Consider the following 21650-nt stretch of genomic DNA (forward strand, 5'->3'; position numbering starts at 1 on the left):
AAATGCTCCTTTCTTTTTACAATGACCACTTTCCCCGTCTTCCCTGAAATGTGGGACAGCTTTGATATCTCACTTTTTTTCCCCAAAACAGGAGTGTGCACTGGGTTTTGCCAAGTTTTCCATAAGCACTGCAGGAGGAAGGGACATGGATGGGTTTCAGTACTGAAGGGGTGAGGAGGAAGAGGACAAAACCATCTTCCAGGTACTGCCAGCACTGATAAGGCTGGGCTTATTTTAATGATGTGAATCTGAATAAAATCTACTTTTAGTGAATAATGTGTGAAGAAAGAGGTGAAAATAATGACTTGGGAAAGCAATAAAATTCAGAACTCGACTAATGCTTTAGAGATTTCCTTCAGGACTTGCAATTCCACCGATGGACAACTCCTGGTTCCGCTGAGATCACGGGAATTCCGTCTGAGGCCACACATGGAAGAGATAGAAGCATTTCCCCTCAGCATTCGGACATTTCCTCACCGGGCGTTTCTGTGCCTCAGGTTTTTAAGGCGAAATTCCTCACTGCGTATTTTGCAAGGCATTGCCTTCCTGAATTTATCGGACAAGTAGCGGGGAACTCTGGGGACCGAGGCCGGGCCGTGTTTGGAAATCCAAAGCGATGAATCGCGTGCGGATTAAGAACACAGACAAGTTCGCTCGTCGTTTATATCGGTGCTTGGGGCTGCACAGTGTAGTCAGAGGGATAAATTTCAGTACAGCGAAGCCTTTCCCAGGCTCCCATTGCCACCACCCTGCTCCGAGCGCAGCCCCACAGTCCTGATAAGCGCCATTCGCGAGCTGCGTAACGCAGTGGCGGCCCTGCCTACAACTCCCATCAGCCAACACGGCGCCCCCCGCCCGCAGCGGGCGCTGCCGGCGCGCAAAGCACGCCGGGATCAGTAGTTCCCAGTGGTTACGACCTTGCGTCATTCACCCCGCCCCGGCGTTGCTATGACAACCGGGAAGTGGGCGGGGCCGCGCGGGAAGTGGCGTCAGCGGCTGGGAAGTGACGGGAGAGGACCCGGATGTTGTGGGGGCGCGGCTCCCGCGCTCCCCACCCCCCGTCCCGGGTCACGTGATCGTGGCGGTCACGTGACGGGAGCGATGGGCACGGCGCTGGACGTGCGGGTGAAGCGGGCCGGGAAGGTCTATCGCGATGGGGTGCGTCTGTCGCGATAGTCACCGCGGGGATCGCGGGGAACAGCGGGGCACCGCGCGGGGCGAGCGGCCAAGGAGGCCAGTGGTGTCCTGGGGTGCAGTGGGAAGAGCATTCCCAGCAGGTCAGGGTTATCCTGCCCCTGTGCCCAGCCCTGGAGGCACCTCTGGGGTGCCGTGCCCAGCTCTGGCTCCTCAGCCCAGCAGGGCCAGGGAGCTCCTGGAGCGGGGCCGGCGGAGGCTGCGCAGCTGAGGAAGGGCCTGGAGCAGCTCCGTGCCCAGCACAGGCTGAGGGAGCCGGGGCTGCTCAGCCTCGAGAGGAGCCCCAGCTGAGAGGGGCCCTCAGCCCTGGCTGTCCCTGGCTGCAGGGAGGGCTCAGGGCAGGGCCCGGGCTCTGCTCCGGGGCCCGGCAGCGGCACCAGAGCCACGGGCAGGGCCTGAGCCCGGCAATTGCCCTGCACAGGAGGCAGAACTGCCTTCCGTGGAGAAAAGGTGGCAGAGCCCTGAAACAGCTGCCCAGGGAGGGCCTGGAGTCTCCTCTGGGACATCCCAAGCCCACCTGGATGTGCTCCTTTGTCACCTGCTCCAGGTGACCCTGCCTTGGCAGGGAGTTGGACTGGATCATCTCCAGAGGTCTCTTCCAACCCCACCTATTCTGGGATTCCGTGAGGGTCTGTCGGGGACGCTCGGGGTCTGTCGCGACCCGGCCCGGCCGCGGGTCCTCGCTGGGCTCCGAGGCCGTGTCCTGGCCCGGGTTTCCCGCTGGGAATGGCCCAGGACCGTCCTTGGCAGCGGGGATTGCTCGGGAAGCGGAGTCGTTCGCCCTCTCCTGTCTGTGCTGCCGCGGTGTCGGCGGCTTTCCCTGTGTCCCAGAGCTTTTTCCCTGTATCCCTTCCTGGAGCTTTTCCCCTGCTCCGAACTCTCGCTCTGTCCCTGCCCGGAGCTTTCCCGATCCCGGCACGGCTTCCCGGTGGCCTCCCGTAACCAGCAGGTGCTCAGCCCCGGGCTTTTGGGCGTTGCCTTTGGGATTAAGTGTTGCTTTTTGTGTTTCCCCTTTTCCTGGATACCACTGGAAGACCCCGACCCCGCTCTGCAGAGGCCGATGTGGCTTGAAAGGGAAGGAATATTTTTAATTTTTGTCGCTATTTATCTAGAAATGCTGTTCAGGTCTCTCTTTTTTCCTTACCATCCAGCCACACACTTGTATCACAAAAATCCTTTCCATCCACCGAAATTCCATTTACTGAATGATTTTAATGCTGGAAAACTGGATTTGAATGGAAGGGCATGCAGCATCTGTCCTACAATTGTCAGATTATCTAGAGAATGGCTTTGGCAAAGCTCAGTTACCTCCTTTAGGAATAGCTCCATAGTGATAAATAGAGTCTGTGTCTCACTTTCACATCATTTTGTGCATAATAAAGTTATAAATTATTAGGATTTTGTTTATTTGTCTATTTCAGTATCTCACTGCTGTGCCCATTTTCAGTTTGACTGAACTTGACTTGCTTTATATCACTTTTAGCTGGTTATAGTTTTTTTTTTTTTTAATATGGGAAAGGGATGTTCCCTCTGTTTTAAACTGAAATTAGGATACTTCTGGTCAGTCAATCTGTCAGTTTTGTTTGTAGCTTCCACTTCAACTCCATGTGGAAAGGTTTGTAATTTTAGTTCATTAAGTGGGACTGGAATTTGTAAATCTTGAGATGAAAACACAATGATGAAAGAGCTGTACACCAAGGAATCCAGCGTGGATTTTTAGTAGGAATCTTGTAGGGACAGCAAGGAATGGAAGAGACCTTAAAGCCCATCCAGTGCCACCCCTGCCATGGCAGGGACATCTTCCACTGTCCCAGGCTGCTCCAAGCCCCAATGTCCAGCCTGGCCTTGGGCCCTGCCAGGGATCCAGGGGCAGCCCCAGCTGCTCTGGGCACCCTGTGCCAGGGCCTGCCCACCCTCCCAGGGAACAATTCCTGCCCAATCTCCCATCCAGCCCTGCCCTCTGGCACTGGGAAGCCATTCCCTGGCTCCTGGCCCTCCATGCCTTGGGAATTGTCTCTCTCCAGCTTTCCTGCAGCTCCTTCAGGCCCTGCAAGGCCACACTGAGCTCAGCCCAAAGCTTCTCCTCTCCAGGCTGAACAATCCCAGCTCTCTCAGCCTTTCCTCCCAGCAGAGCTGCTCCATCCCTCTGCTCATCCTGGTGCCTCCTCTGGCCTCTCTCCAGCAGCTCCACGTCCTCCCTGTGCTGGGCCCAGGGCTGGGGCAGCTCTGCAGGTGGGCTCTCACCTGGGCACAGGGGCAGAATTTTGAGCTGTTTTTTTGTTTCTGAAGAAATATTGAAAAAAAAAATTGATATTTAACTTCAAGTCATCCTTCCCCTTCCTGCTCCCAGGACGTGCACCCTTCCCACGTGGAGCTGTGTAGGCAGCAGCTCTGGAATGGGTTGTTGCTGTGTGACAGGAAACTTCTCCTTTGTTAAAGCAGTTCACACGTTCACAGTTGTCCTTGCTTCTCATAGTTGAGCTGGACTCATTTTTTAAAGCAATAACCTAATTGCTGGTGCTAATTAAGGCCCTTTAGCAGAGCAGTGCAGAATTTAGGTCAGCTTTTCTTCGCTGTCCTTTTGTGCTCGCGCCTCCTGTTCCGGCATTTCCCACTTGCTGCAGATCCTCTTTCCAGGCTCTCAGGATGTCAGCTTTGGTTGGGATGTGGATGTTTTCCTGCTCTTCAACCCCCCTGACCCATTTTTGCCATCCTGCACCACCAGGAAAGACAAAAATCTGCCAAAATTCCCAGTCTCCTGGAGAGATCCTGGTTTGAACTGGTCGGGTGCAGGGTGAGCAGTCGGGATTTTCCCATGGTTGGAGGGAGCTGTTCCTCAGGGCCTGTTTGCCTGGGGAAGGAGCAGGAGAGAAGGTTTATCCCCAGGGGACTCTCCAGTTCTCCATCACCTGCTGCCCTTTCCAGCTGGGAATATTTCAGGATTGAAGCGGATTCTCCAGTGCGGGAGAAAGGGAGGATAAAGCATGGAGTGGGTGAAGGGAGTTGTGTGTTGCTCTCCTGCAGTTCATCAGTTTTTCAGTGTTAAAAAGTCTGAGTTGACGCTTTGAGGAGGCAGCATTTTTGTGCAGAGGATATTTTGTGGACAGCACATCCTTCATGGGATGAATGACAACATTCCTGGAGTCACACAGCTCCTGCCTTTCATTCAGATTCACTTTGAAACTGTTTCTTTGTGTTCATTTTTGTATTTTAAATCTCCTCTGCTCCACTCTCGAGGTGGATCTCACCTTCAGCTGGGCCGTCCCTTTCCCAGTTGTGCCTTCTCTTCCCTCTCCCGTGGCCAACCATCCCAATTTTCATACAACAATTCCTCCTCAGAGTTTATTCCAACACATCGAATGGAACTTGGTTGTTAGCAGCTGACCCAGTGAGAGGGTTTTTCATCTTCCTGGACAGGAAAATCTTGAAACTTTGGGAAGAATTTGAAGCTCAGGTTAATACTTGTCAAGAGGAGGGTGATTTTTTTAAGGAAAAACCAAAAATTCAGAGCTCTCATCCTAAATTCCTTCATCAGTGTTTGTCTATCCTGACAAGGTTACACCATTCTTTGGCAACAGGGTTTTTTTGAGTTTGGAGATCAGTTCCACACTGTGTGGCTAACAGCTATGAAAAAATGGATTTAAACAGATGTTTTCCTCTTTCCTATTAGGAAATTCTTTCTGGAGTGGTGGTCATAACCAGTAAGGACACGGTGCAGCACCAAGGGATCTCCTTAACCATGGAGGGCTCAGTGAATCTGCAGCTCAGTGCCAAAAATGTGGGCGTGTTTGAGGCCTTCTGCAACACCGCCAAGGTAAGACCTGCACAGGTGAATATTCTTAACACAAAAACCTCTTTTTTTTTCTCAAGAAATCTTTCCTTAATGGCTCTAAGGTGGTCAGAGCTGTTCATGGTGTGGAAGTGATGGAAAGCACAGAAATGCTCAGCTTCATTTGGAGATCACAGAATCCCAGGATGGGTGAGGGTGGAAGGACCCTGGTGCCACCTCCCTGCTCCAGCAGGGCCATCCCAGAGCACAGGGCCCAGGGTTGTGTCCAGATGGCTCTGGAATATCCCCAGGGAGGGATATATGAGGACCTTTTGAGGAAGGAACTTGCACTGATGGGAGAATTTTCTTTCAGGCTGAAACACACTGCCATAAATGGTTAAAAAGGGTTAGTGGATGATGCATTGAAGGGCTGGGATTTAAAGAAAAATAATGAATTGTGTGATGTTATTTAATTTGTGTTAAAGTGACCAGGTTTAACTGGACTTCTGTGCCAGCTCAGTCCCTATCACAGTAATTCCTGTGGGGGCCATGGAGGGGTTCCTGGGCATGAGACAGGACTTACCCAGATTCCTCTGCAGAGAGTGGGACTGCAGAGCTCCTGTGCTGCTCCCCCGGTTTGGAACTGTGGGGTTTGGATCCCAGCAGGGCAACTTATCCCAGGCTCCACAGGGACAGGGCTATGCTGATGGGAGCAGGGCAGGCTGTGTCTGGAGGCAGCTACATTGGGAAAACAGTTTGGTTAAGTCAGGATGGCCTTGAATCAGGGAATCACAGAAGGTTTGGGTTGGAAGGGGACCTTAAAAATCATCCATTCCCACCCCCTGCCATGGGCAGGGACACCTCCCACTGTCCCAGGCTGCTCCAAGCCCCAATGTCCAGCCTGGCCTTGGGCACTGCCAGGGATCCAGGGGCAGCCCCAGCTGCTCTGGGCACCCTGTGCCAGGGCCTGCCCACCCTCCCAGGGAACAATTCCTGCCCAAGATCCCATCTAACCCTGTCTTCCTCCAGCTCAAGGCCATTCCCTGGGTCCTGTCTCTCCATCCTGTGTCCCAAGTCCCTCTCCAGCTCTCCTGGAGCCCCTTTAGGCCCTGGAAGGGGCTCTGAGGTCTCCCCAGAGCCTTTTCTTCTCCAGGTGAACACCCCCAACTTCTCCCAGCCTGGCTCCAGAGCAGAGGGGCTCCAACCCTGGGACCAACTTAGTGGCCTCCCCTGGACTGTCTCCAGCAGCTCCACTTCTTTCTTGTGCTGGGAGCCCCACAGTTGGGGAAAATAATGGTAAAACTGCAGAGAGAAAAGAAATGTCATCTCCAAGCCACGTCCCCAGTCAGAGCAGAGTTAACCCTCATTCCAGGGAGAGCTATCCTAAATAATAAAGTTTAGTGTGAGAAAGGGCCAGGTGGAGGTGGGAGCAGACAGCTCAGTGCTCAGCTGCACAGGTTTGGTCATTCCTGCTGCTGTTGAGGGTCATAATTTAGGAAATGAAGCTCCACTTCCCAAAGCTGGAGATGCTCCTGTTGAGCTCCCTGAATATGTTAGTGTGATGCACCCATAAAATATAAATTGTTCTCTTGAGCAAAGTAATAATACTTCTTTTCATTTTAAAGAAATATCCAGCACTGTGTGTTTAAAGAGGTCCCTGGGATTCTGGAAATCCAGGAATCCTGTTAGAGTTTAGATGTTGTTGGTTCTCTGTCTCAGCCTAAACCTCTTCAATATTTATCCTTGCAGCCTATTCAGATTATCAACAGCACCATTGAAATGGTGAAACCAGGGAAGCTCCCCAGTGGCAAGACAGAAATTCCCTTTGAATTCCCACTGCAAATGAAGGGCAACAAAGTTCTGTACGAGACATACCACGGAGTCTTTGTCAATATCCAGGTGAGGAAGCCCTGTCTGGAGAGAAAAGAGGAACTTTTATCTGCACAATGTGTCCTAGAGCAACTCTCAATCCATGGAAATGGAGGATGAAGTTTGGTGGTGGTTTCTTTTCACGCTGACTGAGCCTTCCACGCTTTTATCCAGTAAATCTTTCAGGAATGATGGCACAAACCAGATGTTTTGCCTGAAATACCTCAGCAGAACAGCTGTAACCTAAATCTGAGCCATCCTGATGTTGTAGGCAACTTTATCCATTCCTTTCCTGAAAAAGAAAAAAAACAACCCAGCACCACAGTGTGGTTTTATTCCAAATAAATGTGGAACTTCATAATGAAAACTCCAAGTGTTGAGAGCAAAACAAATCAGGAATTGTTTGCTGGGGAGAGAAGGAGTAACATTCTCTGCCCAGATCTGTATGGAATGCCTGCTTGGACACAATCTTGTGGAAATACAGTTTTGAAATTTGATCTTTTTTGGTTAAAAACTGCCTTACCATATGTGGGTTGGTTTGTTTGGGGGATTTTTGGTGGGATTTTTTAGAGGGAAAGTCTTTCTTCAGCCATCTCTTGAAGGTAAATACTGTGTTAGACAATGAGCTTTTATGTCACTGGAATTAAAAAAACAACCTAATAAATTAAATCATCCCCCAGCAGCCTGTCAGAAGTAACTAAAAGAAAAAAAAATCCCTTGTTTTTTGTCTATATTTGGATATTTTTTAAATCCTTTCCATGTATTTGCTCAGTTTTGGCTTCCTCCCTCATGTAACAGCTGTTGTTTGTGGTAGAGATGTCAAAAATGGTGCAGCACTGGTTGAGTTACTTCCCATATCCCAAATAACTCAATCAGTCACTTTGAGGTGCACTTTAATGGGGAATATTTGTTTTATTTTCTCATTCCCTCTCTCCTTTGTGTACCTTTTCTTGCATAAAATGCCATTAAAAATTAATGATTTAGATCTCAGCCAAACTTTGAGAGTCCTGCTCTCCTGAAGAGGGAAATGTAGCACTGAGGGGCTGGTTAAGAGACACTTCCTAAACCTCTGGGCAGTTTAACTGAGCCTCTCTTTCTTGATTTGGGGATTAGTTGTGGGTTCACACTCTCTTCTGATGCAGAGACCTTTAATCAGACACTGCTGGGGGGTCGTGGCCATGAACCAGAAGTGAGGAGCCCAAATCCCTGGGCTGAGGGAGGAATTAAAAATCCAACAAACTAAACAAGAAATGCCCCCATCCCAGCAAATTCCCTGTCCTGAGGGACACTGAGAGGCTTTGTTGGAGATGCTGAAGTGTAGGGTTACTGGGATAATCAAAGTCTTCCTATTTTTAGCCACTGGTTTATGGCTCCCATTTTAGGGCAGGCAATTGGAAGCAAATTCACCTCATTGCCTGATTTTAGTGCAAGCTGCTGCTTTGAGCTCAGCTGTGTGGCCGAAGAAGTTCTGCATTAAATATCCCAACAACTATTCCCACTGTAAATCCCACGATAAAATCAAAATTAGAAGGGCTGTGAATATGTTACATTGAAAATCCAAAGTAGGATGAAAAGCAAGACCATGATCACCCTTAAGTGGATGTAACGGCAACAACACTCTGCACAGAGGCAGAAAGGAGGTGAAAAGTTGGGAAAGATTGAGGAAATCTGAATTAAGGCTCTTGTTTTGTTTTTTCCTGTGTCATCCCATTCCCCCAGTACACCCTGCGCTGTGACATGAGACGCTCCCTGCTGGCAAAGGACCTCACCAAGACTTGTGAATTCATTGTCCACTCCCTGGTGAGTGTGGGTTGTGTTCACTTTGCAGATAATTCATTTATTTGGATTTTTCCCCCCCCCCACTTCACTTAAAGTTTGGCAGTAAGGGGAAAAAAAACCCAAATAAACCCATGGAAATTGGGATATCGAGACGAGGGATCATAGAAGTGTAGAATCAGAATATCTGAGTGGGAAAGGATCCACAAGGATCATCGAATCCAACTCCTGGCCCTGCACAGGACACCCCAAAATCCCCCCCTGTGCCTGAGAGCTTTGTCCAAAATGTAGGAGTAAAGGAAATCTGCCCCAAACCAAAACCACCCCGAAGAGCTGTTGCTTCTGATTAGAAAAACCCATCCCTGTTTCATTTTAAAGGACAAAGAGGAGTTGGATTTTCAGATGTTTTTACAGTGCCCTGAGTTCTCTTTATTCATCCTTTCAGTTCTGAGACAATGGGGTGCTCACATAAATACGATGTCATTTCTCCAAACACTGTTTTGAATTATCCCAGGAGTTCTCAGCCAGAGGTTCCAAGCTCCCACAGTCCTGGAAATGGGAGTTGGGTGGTGAAAATACCTGACTTCTGTTCTTCACATGAGGAGTAATGAGTTAGAGCCCTGACTCAAAATATCACAGCTGGGTCTGCATCAAGGTGGAAATCATGGAATTTTCAAGGTGGGAAGAGCCCTTCAGGACCACCCAGTCCCATCATCACCCCAAACCCTGTTCCCAAGGGCCACATCCAGACTCCTCCTGAGCACTCCCAGAGACTCTGCCACTTTCCTGAGCAACTCATTCCAATGCTTGACCGTTCCTGCAGGGAAAAATTGCTTTTAATCCTGATCCTTGTGGGAGGAGGTTGGATTCCCAGAAATGCTTTGCTGGTTGTTACAGAAGTTCCTGTGTAGGGTTTGGGGTTGGTTTAGATTGACCTGTGCCTGTCCTGAGGACACACCTGATGAAATGTCCCTTTTTCCATCTACAACGTGCTGGAACATCCTGCTTGTATCATTCCTTTGAACTCTAACAGGACAGTAAATATCAAAACATTTAGTGTCACTCAGGACTAGTGGTGGAAATGTGACTTCAGTTCAAAAGGACCTTTTTAAAAGATTTAGTTTGGTGTTACAAACAAGTTTCCTGTTGGTAAGATTTCAATATTTTCTGAACTATGTGATGCTACATTTTATTGGGCCATTATTACATTTGTAAGTGAGCCACACTTGTCAGAGGAGTGACAAATCACATCTCATGCAGTTTTCCTGGGTTTATTTCTCGTTCCCACTACAGCACTTCTGAGCTCACAAGTCAGTAAATCATGAATCTCTCAGTCAGGGTGAATTAATGAGGTTTTACTGAACATATCATTCTCACTGTCAGTGCTCAATGTACCATTCCCTTAAGCTTGTTCTGTGCCAGAATTTGTCATTTTGGGAAAATGCAGCCAATCTTTTGCTAATCTCTTCCATCTTGCAGCTGGGCAGCAGCAGCTATTTGGAATTCTTGAGCAGTGAGGGCAGATCCTCACTGAGAGTTCCAGATCAGCCCCTTGCTGGTGGAGAACAAGAGGGAGGCAGAGTTTTTATAAAGCAGGTTTGAAGCCATGGACACAAATTCATTTAGAATCTCCCCATCCCAAACTGAATAATGAAAGGAAACATTCCAAGGGATGTGTAAAATGAAGTTATTTGTACATACAGAAATGGGAAATTGAACTTTTTTCCCCTCTCTGCTTGAGATGGGGAGTGTATTCCTGCTTTTCCAGGTGGTTTAGGGCAGCCAACTGTTGTGGTTTCTAATATTGTCTCTGTGTTTTGGGGATCAGTTACAGTTTAACCCTTTCATTCCCTGCAGTCACAGAAAGGGAAGCTGCTGCCGAGCCCCGTGGACTTCACCATTACTCCTGAAACTCTGCAAAATGTTAAGGAGGTAAAAGGATTTGCTTATTATTTCATTTTAAAATGTAATGTTTGTGTGATTGAGTGAGACCAGAGGAGTGATTAAATTCTGCTTTGTAGATAATCAGCTCTTTTTTTTTTTACTTTTCCATTTTCTTTTTCACTTTTATAAGCAATCAAGTGATTCTGCCTCTTCTCCTGTACTGTGGTGACCTGTTGGAGGTGGAATTTTCCTCAGAAGTGGTTAAATATTTTTATCCTTTTGCTGAGTGAAGGATGGGAGTGGAGCAAGGGAAAACATTTCTATACCATGTACAGCCAAGAGCCTTTAAAAATGTGTATTTTGAGCCTTGGTTATGTCTTTTTTTACAGCCCCCTGTGGCTTTGGGAAGCCTCAAGGAGGGCAGGGTTAGATGGGAGATTGGGAAGGAATTGTTTCCTGGCAGGCCCTGGCCCAGGGTGCCCAGAGCAGCTGGGGCTGCCCCTGGATCCCTGGCAGTGCCCAAGGCCAGGCTGGACATTGGGGCTTGGAGCAGCCTGGGACAGTGGGAGGTGTCCCCACCTCCTTCAGCACACGGTTCCAGCTCCTGGATGAATTCTAACAGCCAAGTTCTGTCAGTTCTTCCCAGGTGAAGTCCATCCGTGGGGTGGATGGAGGAGCAGGAAGGAGGCATGTCAAGGGAGAAGATTGTTGGAGATACCCTGATAGAGACAGAAAGAATTAAATTTAAGCTACGTGAGGCATTTCTGAACTCTTGAGTTCTCAACTTTGGAACTTCTGGAGAATTTCCTACTTCTCTTGATAATTTTCCATAAGGTTTTATTTTTGCTTAGTCTGCTCTTACAGTGGCATCTTCTCCTCCCTCCAATGTTTCCAGAGAGCCTCCCTTCCCAAATTCCTGATCAGAGGGCACCTGAATTCCACCAACTGTGTGATCACGCAGCCCCTGACGGGGGAGCTGGTGGTGGAGAGCGCCGAGGCGGCCGTCAAGAGCATCGAGCTGCAGCTCGTGCGTGTGGAGACCTGTGGTGAGCCTGTGTCCATGGGAAGGGCAGGGAACAGGCTGCAGGAATGCCCTCCATCCCTTCAGAGGGAAGCAGGGAAGAGCATTAAAGAAAGGCCAGAGCATTAAAGCCTTGCAGGGTTTGCACTCTGGAGCAACTCTGTTAATTTAAACCATCTCCATGATCCTTAACTCCGTGAAAACTTGCAGGGCACTTTTCCCCCCTAATCCTGGTGTATCTTCATTGGAAATTGTGGCTGCTGCTTTCTCTCATCTCAGCCCATTTCCCTCCTCTCCCTGTGCCCCTCCTGCCGTGCCCAGGGTGTGCTGAAGGCTACGCCAGGGACGCCACGGAGATCCAGAACATCCAGATCGCCGACGGGGACGTGTGCAGGGGCCTCCCCATCCCCATCCACATGGTGTTCCCCAGGCTCTTCACCTGCCCCACCCTGGAAACAACAAACTTCAAAGTGGGTGAGTGGGGAGGCATTGTCATGGGAAATGAGTGTCCACATTCCCTTTAGATTGGCAGGTGAGGGGATAAATCTGCAGGAAGAGCCCTCTCCTTCCCTGAACCCTGCTGGATTTCAGACAGAGAAAATACAGCCCAAATACTTCCAATACAAACAGTTGTGCAGCCACTAATACTCCTAATAAAATTCCATGATGAAGGGACAGGAGGAGCAGTGGGATGCAGGTCATGTGATTAAACCCTTGAGTAAAAGTCCAAGAACAAAATTCCTTCTTTTCCTCACCGGGGAGAACCCCTCTTCCCATTTCCTCTCTTTTTTGTTTCCCACTCTCCTGCTGAAAGCCCTGGAAGCAGCAGGGTCGGTGTGGGTGTGACTTTCCTTATCTGCACCACGTGCTCCTCCCTGCTGATTGTTGCCAAAACCCAACTTTTCTCTTAACAAAATCAGGGTTTTCCTCACTTGTTCAAATAAGTACTGCAAGAATCCACTTGGTTGGTTTGTATTTCTCCCCTTCATCCTGCTGGAATCTGTTGGCACGGAATCTGTGTGCAGTGATTTTCCCCAAAATAATAATATTCTTTATTTTTTTGCCATTTTTAGCTCTTGAATAGCAATTTGCAGTGAGATTTTCAGTTTATTTTGACTTCTGCTTCCCTTCATTTATTAACTTGGCCTGGCTTTTTGTTCTGTCTCCATTTAGGACTGGTTATTGATCTGACATAGATTTTGGCTTTGAAGGACACAATGTAATATCTAAGGAGTAGATTTGCCTCTGGAATTTTTGTTCCACAGTTTGCAGGCCTGTTGTATTCCAGTATTTCATTTCCTAAGGCTGTTACATGATGGAAACAGGGAATGGGTCTGTCCTGGAATTCTCCCATTCCATGCTTCTAAACACCATTGTGGTGGAGCTGTCTTTCCCAAAACATCTTGCTCTTTGATGTCTGAATCCTGTTTTCCAAAGGATTGTTTGCCACAATTTATCAGTGATAAACCAATCCAGAGGAATCCCAAAGATCAGAACAAAGCAGGAATTTCTAGGAATGGTTCAAGATCTGGGATGCCTGGGTGAGCTCCTGCCTCATCCTGCTCCTAGGATTGAGCTCCCTATGGAATTGGGATAGGATTGCTGCTAGGATTGAGCTCCCTATGGAATTGGAGTGGGATTGCTGCCAGGATTCAGCTCCCTATGGAATTGGGATAGGATTGCTGCTAGGATTCAGCTCCCTATGGAATTGGAGTGGGATTGCTGCCAGGATTCAGCTCCCTATGGAATTGGAGTGGGATTGCTGCCAGGATTCAGCTCCCTATGGAATTGGAGTGGGATTGCTGCTAGGATTGAGCTCCCTATGGAATTGGAGTGGGATTGCTGCTAGGATTCAGCTCCCTATGGAATTGGGATAGGATTGCTGCCAGGATTGAGCTCCCTATGGAATTGGGATAGGATTGCTGCCAGGATTCAGCTCCCTATGGAATTGGGATAGGATTGCTGCTAGGATTCAGCTCCCTATGGAATTGGGATAGGATTGCTGCCAGGATTCAGCTCCCTATGGAATTGGAGTGGGATTGCTGCCAGGATGCAGCTCCCTATGGAATTGGAGTGGGATTGCTCCTAGGATTGAGCTCCCTATGGAATTGGAGTGGGATTGCTCCTAGGATTCAGCTCCCTATGGAACTGGGATAGGATTGCTGCTAGGATTCAGCTCCCTATGGAATTGGGATAGGATTGCTGCTAGGATGCAGCTCCCTATGGAATTGGAGTGGGATTGCTGCTAGGATGCAGCTCCCTATGGAATTGGGGTAGGATTGCTGCTAGGATTCAGCTCCCTGTGGAATTGGGATAGGATTGCTGCCAGGATTGTGCTTCCACAGAATTGGAGTGGGATTGCTGCCAGGATTCAGCTCCCTATGGAATTGGAGTGGGATTGCTGCCAGGATGCAGCTCCCTATGGAATTGGGGTAGGATTGCTGCTAGGATTCAGCTCCCTATGGAATTGGGGTAGGATTGCTGCTAGGATTCAGCTCCCTATGGAATTGGAGTGGGATTGCTGCTAGGATGCAGCTCCCTATGGAATTGGAGTGGGATTGCTGCTAGGATTGAGCTCCCTATGGAATTGGGATAGGATTGCTCCTAGGATTGAGCTCCCTATGGAATTGGAGTGGGATTGCTCCTAGGATGCAGCTCCCTATGGAATTGGAGTGGGATTGCTGCTAGGATTCAGCTCCCTATGGAATTGGGATAGGATTGCTGCTAGGATTCAGCTCCCTATGGGATTGGGATAGGATTGCTGCCAGGATTCAGCTCCCTATGGAATTGGAGTGGGATTGCTGCTAGGATTCAGCTCCCTATGGGATTGGGATAGGATTGCTCCTAGGATTCAGCTCCCTATGGAATTGGGATAGGATTGCTGCTAGGATTCAGCTTCCTGTGGAATTGGGGTAGGATTGCTCCTAGGATGCAGCTCCCTATGGAATTGGAGTGGGATTGCTGCTAGGATTCAGCTCCCTATGGAATTGGGATAGGATTGCTGCTAGGATTCAGCTCCCTATGGGATTGGGATAGGATTGCTGCCAGGATTCAGCTCCCTGTGGAATTGGAGTGGGATTGCTGCTAGGATTGAGCTCCCTATGGAATTGGAGTGGGATTGCTGCTAGGATTCAGCTCCCTATGGAATTGGGGTAGGATTGCTGCTAGGCTGCAGCTCCCTATGGAATTGGGATAGGATTGCTGCTAGGATTCAGCTCCCTATGGAATTGGAGTGGGATTGCTGCTAGGATGCAGCTCCCTATGGAATTGGGGTAGGATTGCTGCTAGGATTGAGCTCCCTATGGAATTGGGGTAGGATTGCTCCTAGGATGCAGCTCCCTATGGAATTGGGGTAGGATTGCTCCTAGGATGCAGCTCCCTATGGAATTGGAGTGGGATTGCTGCTAGGATTGAGCTCCCTATGGAATTGGGATAGGATTGCTGCTAGGATTGAGCTCCCTATGGAATTGGGGTAGGATTGCTGCTAGGATGCAGCTCCCTATGGAATTGGAGTGGGATTGCTGCTAGGATGCAGCTCCCTATGGAATTGGAGTGGGATTGCTGCTAGGATTGAGCTCCCTATGGAATTGGGGTAGGATTGCTGCTAGGATTCAGCTCCCTATGGAATTGGAGTGGGATTGCTGCTAGGATTCAGCTTCCTGTGGAATTGGGGTAGGATTGCTCCTAGGATGCAGCTCCCTATGGAATTGGGGTAGGATTGCTCCTAGGATGCAGCTCCCTATGGAATTGGAGTGGGATTGCTGCTAGGATTCAGCTCCCTATGGAATTGGGGTAGGATTGCTGCTAGGATTCAGCTCCCTATGGCATTGGGGTAGGATTGCTGCTAGGATTCAGCTCCCTGTGGAATTGGGATAGGATTGCTCCTAGGATTCAGCTCCCTGTGGAATTGGGATAGGATTGCTCCTAGGATTCAGCTCCCTATGGAATTGGGATAGGATTGCTGCTAGGATTCAGCTCCCTATGGAATTGGAGTGGGATTGCTGCTAGGATTCAGCTCCCTGTGGAATTGGGATAGGATTGCTGCTAGGATGCAGCTCCCTATGGAATTGGGGTAGGATTGCTGCTAGGATTCAGCTCCCTATGGAATTGGAGTGGGATTGCTGCTAGGATTCAGCTCCCTATGGAATTGGGGTAGGATTGCTGCTAGGATTCAGCTCCCTGTGGAATTGGGATAGGATTGCTGCCAGGATTGTGCTTCCATAGAATTGGAGTGGGATTGCTGCCAGGATGCAGCTCCCTATGGAATTGGGGTAGGATTGCTGCTAGGATTCAGCTCCCTATGGAATTGGGGTAGGATTGCTGCTAGGATTCAGCTCCCTATGGAATTGGAGTGGGATTGCTGCTAGGATGCAGCTCCCTATGGAATTGGGGTAGGATTGCTCCTAGGATGCAGCTCCCTGTGGAATTGGGGTAGGATTGCTCCTAGGATTGAGCTCCCTATGGAATTCTCTTCCCTTTTTTTCCCCTTCTCCCAGAGTTTGAAGTGAACATCGTGGTCCTTCTGCACGACGACCATCTCATCACAGAGAACTTCCCACTGAAGCTCTGCAGGATGTGAACACCCCCAGGAGAACCAGGGAAGGATTTACTGGGAATTCCTCAGAGGGAAAGTGGAACTTTATCTGTGCCTGCCTTCTTGCTGTGGGTTCTTCTTGTGCTTTCACTTCCCTGTTAACCTGGCCAAGACTCTGCCCATCTGGATTTCCCAGTCCAGCAGCGTTGGCAGGATTTCCCAATCCTGCTGCCTTCAACAACCATGTTTTCCCCATTTTTTTCTTGGGGAAATCCTGAAGGAATCATTCTGTAGCTTCCTAAGGCCTGCAGGAGTATGTAGCAAGTTCCTCTCTTGATGCAATTTTGTAATACTCATTCCAAAGTCCTCTGAAGACCCCTTAAAAGTCATAAATCCCATTACAGCCATACTGGGAGAGTATGGGAATTGTGGTATAATGAGAAATAAGGTCTAAAAAAATGGTGCTACAACAGTGGGAGGTGGTGCTGTGGGATCTGTCCCAAGGTGGATGGGGAATGAGTGATGGCAAATCCCACCAAGGAAATTTTGGTCAGTTGGGAACAGGAGTTTGTGTTGGAGGAATAAATGAATGTGTTTGTGACTGTACAGCCTAAAGGAAGAGTAGTTCAGTAAGAAAGAACCTTCCCAACACAACCAGGTTGTGGGGGTTTGATGTTGTTTTAATGGAACAGCCACAACTTGCAGATTTTCTGTTAATTTTCCATGTGGGGTAGAGGCAGGCTCAGTCTGTATTACGGAAATTGGAAGTGTAAAGATGAGCACCTGAAAAGGCAGAATTAAGAGAACTAAGAAAAATCATTTCCTTTGGTTTATCCAGCAGCACTGCCAAGCAGGAGAATGTAATTCCAGTTTTGACCCTGGTGTTTTAGGGGAGAAACAGCTGAAATTTTTATTCCAATGTCTGAGAAGAGGGAGGAAAATGCTGTTGACTGAAACTTCCCACTTCTCCCTAAGACCAGGGGATGGTACAGGGGGATTTGGGGAAGTGAAAGCCACTCCTTGGACTTCCCAGTCTGCTCCAGGAGTGCCAGAAGCTGCCAGCTCCCGCTGTCCCAAGGGATGTGGAAAGAGGGGCTGGCCTTGGGAAGAGCTGCAACCCCCCCAAAATACTGGAGGCTGAAAAGGATTCCAGTGCTGGAATTTTTAGGCCTTAATTCTACAGCACAGAGTAGTTACTCACCCCTAACTCAGACTGAGCAGAAATACTACACACAAACAACTTGTTGGGCTGCAGCAGTGATTTTATTTTTTATTCAAGTGGTAATTAATACACTGATTAACCACAGAGGAGTTTAAAATTTCAGCTGGAGGAGATGTGTGGGGAACAAGCGATCCCTGGACTTAGCCAAAAGCTCCTAATCCATATCATCCTGCCTGTATTCAGATATTTGATTTTCACTTTAAGGTTCTCAGGCTCTGGCCCTCATCTTTTGAGTCTCTGGGACAAACTTGTCACTGTTGAAGGTGCTCTGGCCAGTTCAGACTTGGGAAACAGTAGGAGAACAATTCCCTGAGCTGTTGGAATTCTGCCCCTCCTGCTACTGGTGACCATTCCTGCACAAAATACAGAGGAAGTGTTGCTTAAAAATCCTTTAAAAAATCCTTTTTTAAAATCCTCCCCATTTCAACAGACCAGCTCTTCAACAAGGGGGGAAATTCAAATTTCAACCTTATTTTGAGAATAAAGAATTGATCCACATGAATAATTTAGAATTCCAGTTTCAAAATGTTACTAAAAGTCATTATTTAAATGATTTGAATTCTCAGCTGTGGATTTAGGAGAGAGGAGCTGCAGGGATGAACTGCAAGGACCAGAGCAGGCTTGAATCCTGAATTGTTTGTGCCAGTGGAAGGGAATGGTGTGGCTGGTCCAGTTCTGCTGGTCCATCCTTCGGGTCACCTACTTGTTTGATACTGGAATAAATCTGAAGGAAAAGCCCCCTCTTCACAGGAATTACACACTGGCCTTTCAGATGACATAATTTGGTACTTTCAGTGTCCCTTAGCCAAAAATCCACCTGTTTTGTGTGCTGCCAGCCCTGAACTCCACAGCTTTAGGCAGGAAGCAGGAGAAATCCTTGATCTTGGAACGCTGTGGCTCAATGCCAAGGGCCAAATCCTGAGGCTGTTCCCATTGCCGATAAACCCAGGGTTCTGTCCTGTCCCCCATCACTGGGGTTATGCTGCAGCCCTTTTGCATCTTAGTATAAAGTGTGGAGGTAAAAGCAGGTTCAGCTTTACTTGTTCCATGCAGGAAGCTCAGGGAAATCCTCAGGAAGCAGAGCATGGACACGGCAGATGGGGCAGGTGCTGGAATGCTGCTTGAGCCACGTTCGGATGCACTGCGGGGACAGGGAGAGGGTGAGAGGCAAAATCTGGGAAGAGGAGTCCAGCTGGAGGCTGGAAAGAATTGGCACTAATGGGGAAGCTCTTCAACAAGTTCTACACCACTGAAATTTGGGGTTGGAGAATTGTTGTCCTGCTCTAATCAAATTCGTTCTGCGAGAAGAAATCGGCGTTAAACAAAAAAGGTAAAGGGGAAAAGGCACAGACAGAAACATGGAGTTACTCCAGCATAATCCTGACTTTTTCACTCCCTGAGTTTCCACTATCAGGTGGCAAAATGCAGGGTTTTTAGGGATAGCCCATTCCCTGAGTGTGCTGCCAACAGTCCCAACCAAATTCACCCTCTGAAGAATCAGCTTAAATTCACTGATGAATTATTTTACTTTAAAAAAAACCACGTGAAGCTTTCTGACACAGTCAGGCTGTCTGTGGGGCACGTTTTGGGGGGCAAAGGCTGGAAAAGCAAATTGTGCCCCGCTGTTTAAGCATTGAAGGGTAAGGGGAGGGTAAAGGGGTGGTTTTTAGGAAGTGGAGATCAGGAACAAGACCAGAACTCACCTCCCTGTGGAAGTGATGCCCACACTCGAGCTCACAGGAGTCTCTGCTCAGCTCATCGTGACAGATCGTGCAGGGATCCTCACTGGAGGCCTGGCCAGGAAAGGAATGCTCAGTTATATAAAAACCATCAGCAATTAACCAGCACTTTCTACTCAATTAACGAGGTCACTGACTTTAACCAAGTCTATTTAGGTTTTTGTACACAAAATAAACGAAGCAGTTCTTTTTTTTCCTGGATTATTTCGTGTCCTGTACAAAGCAACAACTCCATAGAAACAGTGGGAAACTTACAGCATTGTCCTGCTTTTTCCATTTGGCTTTAGGTATTGCTCCAGCATTTCCCCAGGGCTGCAGGTTTGGCTGAGGGGGGTTTTTACTGGAGCTGTTTTTAGGGGCAGGTGCTGCCCGGGGGGAGCCGGGGGCGATTCCTTCCGCAGGCACTTCCCGGCTCCGCGCTGCCGCCGGGGGAGCAGAGTCCAGGGAATGCACGGCCCTGCCTGCTGGAGGTGGTGCCTGCACAGGGATCACAAGGAATTGTGTTCCTTGGGGCTGTGCTGCTCTGCTTTCCATGGGGGGAAGGGGAGCAGCTCCAGCCCCAGTACCTTGAGCCGCTGGTCCAGGATGAGCTCCGTGACCCGTCTGAGGATTTCTTCCGGGCTCAGGCCTGCCAGGGTGTTCCCATTTCTCCTCTGCATGTCCCTGATGAAGCCAATGAAGTCTGAGCTGGAGGGACAGGAAAGGCAGGGTCAGAGATGGCATCTGGGGGGCACTGCAGGCTCTGTGATCCCAGCAGGATCAAAAGACACCAACTTTTCCCATGAACTGATGCAAGCTCCTGCTCCCAATAACTCTCAGTAACCAGAATCAAACCCCTAAACAATCATCAGAATCATGGAATGGTTTGGGTTGGAAGGACCTTAAAGCCCATCCAGCCCCACCCCTGCCATGGCAGGGACACCTCCCACTGTGCCAGGCTGCTCCAAGCCCCAATGTCCAGCCTGGCCTTGGGCACTGCCAGGGATCCAGGGGCAGCCCCAGCTGCTCTGGGCACCCTGTGCCAGGGCCTGCCCACCCTCCCAGGGAACAATTCCTGCCCAATCTCCCATCTAACCCCACTCTCTGGCAGTTAAAAGCCATTCCCCTTTTCCTGTCCCTCCACCCCTTGTCAGCAGAATAAAATCAATTCCTCTTGCACTTCATCCCTGGCTGTTCAGACTGTCTTTCACAGCACTCCTTCAATCCATACCTGCTGTAGTTTGGGAATATACTCTGGAGCTGGGCAATAATATTTTCAATGGCTTTTGGAAGCTTTTTGTTGTTTGGAATTCCAGGCAGCCTCGGCTGCAGAGCGGAGGGATCTTGGTGGCTCTGGCTGGCCTGGACGTGCTGGGTGTTACTCCCAGAAATCCCTGATGGGCGGGATGGTGAGAGTTTATTGGAATGTGATCCCTCTGGAGCTTTGGGATGCGTTTTCCCAGCTGCAGAAGAACCCTCAGAGGTGGCAGGTGCTGGCTTAGCTCCGGTCTGTGCTGGGAGTGAAGGCTGGGCTGGAGCTTTTCCATCAGAACTCAAAAATGCAGGAAGGGGACTGGGATGAGCGGATGCCGAGCAATAGGTGACAATGGCAGGATCACTCATGGGAGGTCTGCCTGGTATTGTCTAGGAAACAAACACATTTCACAGGAAAAACAGTGATTGAAACAAATCAAGTTGAACTCTGGAGTATTTGCAGTTTGAATTGTGACAGGTTTGGCTGTGCCCAGGACCTGGAAGGTCACAGCAATTTATCTTAAGAACTCCCTAAGATCAGGGCAGGTGTCTGACCCCGTGATTATTTCTCTTCTAAAAGGTCACTCTGGTGTTACTGCAGGAAAAATAAATTCCAAATGCAGAACAAGGGGCTCAGGAGTTGCTTTTCCCCAATAAATTGGTGGTGATTAAGTTGTCTCCATGTTCTGTGTCAATAAATAGAAAGGACAGACCTAAAAATAAGTGGGGAATTATGCAGGAGAGGAACTTGCAGAAGCCCAGAAAAAGTGCAATAACAATCTCAAATATTAGAACAGAGCCCTGAATCTAAATTATACCCAGAACAAAAAAAAAAAAAAAAAAAAACAAAAACACAAACAAACAAACCAACAAACCCCAAGATTTTCTGCAGAGAAAAAAAAATATATATTAAAAAAATAAAAAGGACCAATCAGAAGAAACTGCTGAGATTTGAGCAAGGCATTGGTGGAGCTGTTGGCCCATGAGAAAACATCTGTGAACAGCATTTCCTGGGGCTGCTCTCATTCCAGATGCATTCCCATAAATGGCTCTGCTCCACCTCGTTCCTGACACGCTGGGCTGGGAGCTGAGGTTGGTGTTTGTAATCAGTGACACACGGTGCTGTAGGAATTTCTTCAGGGAAGTTTCCCCATGGAAAGGGAGCTCAGGCCTTGGGAAGAGCTGCCCAGGGAGGTTTGGAGTGCCCATCCCTGGAGGTGTCCCAGGAAGGGCTGGAGGTGGCACTCAGTGCTCTGGGCTGGGGACAAGGTGGGCATCGGGCACAGCTGGGCCTCCATGGGCTGGGAGGGCTTTTCCAGCCTCAGGGATCCTGGGATTCTGCATACTGGGGCTTGTCCTGATGGATTTTGGGGCTGTTCAACCTGGAGAAGAGAATGCTCCAGGGAGCC

At 48.9% G+C, this 21650-nt stretch overlaps 2 protein-coding genes across 8 annotated transcripts in view; one reads left to right on the forward strand and one right to left on the reverse strand.

Annotated features, from left to right (window-relative positions):
- Positions 1–1050: 1050 nt before the first annotated feature.
- Positions 1051–18796, forward strand: VPS26C (VPS26 endosomal protein sorting factor C). The gene is made up of 8 exons (XM_048291200.1): positions 1051–1158; positions 4865–5008; positions 6713–6862; positions 8552–8632; positions 10466–10540; positions 11388–11538; positions 11835–11987; positions 16010–18796. Exons 1-8 carry the CDS (start codon positions 1102–1104, stop codon positions 16090–16092), a joined length of 894 nt encoding a protein of 297 aa, XP_048147157.1. The 5' UTR covers positions 1051–1101; the 3' UTR covers positions 16093–18796.
- The window catches only part of TTC3 (tetratricopeptide repeat domain 3), a 43039-nt gene continuing 38677 nt past the window's right edge, over positions 17289–21650 (reverse strand). For 6 of the 7 annotated variants that reach the window (XM_048291140.1, XM_048291132.1, XM_048291158.1 and 3 more), the window contains 4 exons: positions 20219–20631; positions 19575–19695; positions 19264–19485; positions 17289–19062 (listed from right to left, as the gene is read on the reverse strand). In XM_048291140.1, coding sequence (XP_048147097.1) covers positions 18832–19062; positions 19264–19485; positions 19575–19695; positions 20219–20631 — 987 coding nt within the window. In that variant the 3' untranslated portion in view covers positions 17289–18831. The remainder of the gene's footprint in view (positions 19063–19263; positions 19486–19574; positions 19696–20218; positions 20632–21650) is intronic. The other variant, XM_048291149.1, reaches the window with a different exon arrangement.

This window comes from Corvus hawaiiensis, chromosome 2, assembly GCF_020740725.1.
Source record: "Corvus hawaiiensis isolate bCorHaw1 chromosome 2, bCorHaw1.pri.cur, whole genome shotgun sequence".
Classification (NCBI taxonomy): Eukaryota; Metazoa; Chordata; class Aves; order Passeriformes; family Corvidae; genus Corvus; species Corvus hawaiiensis.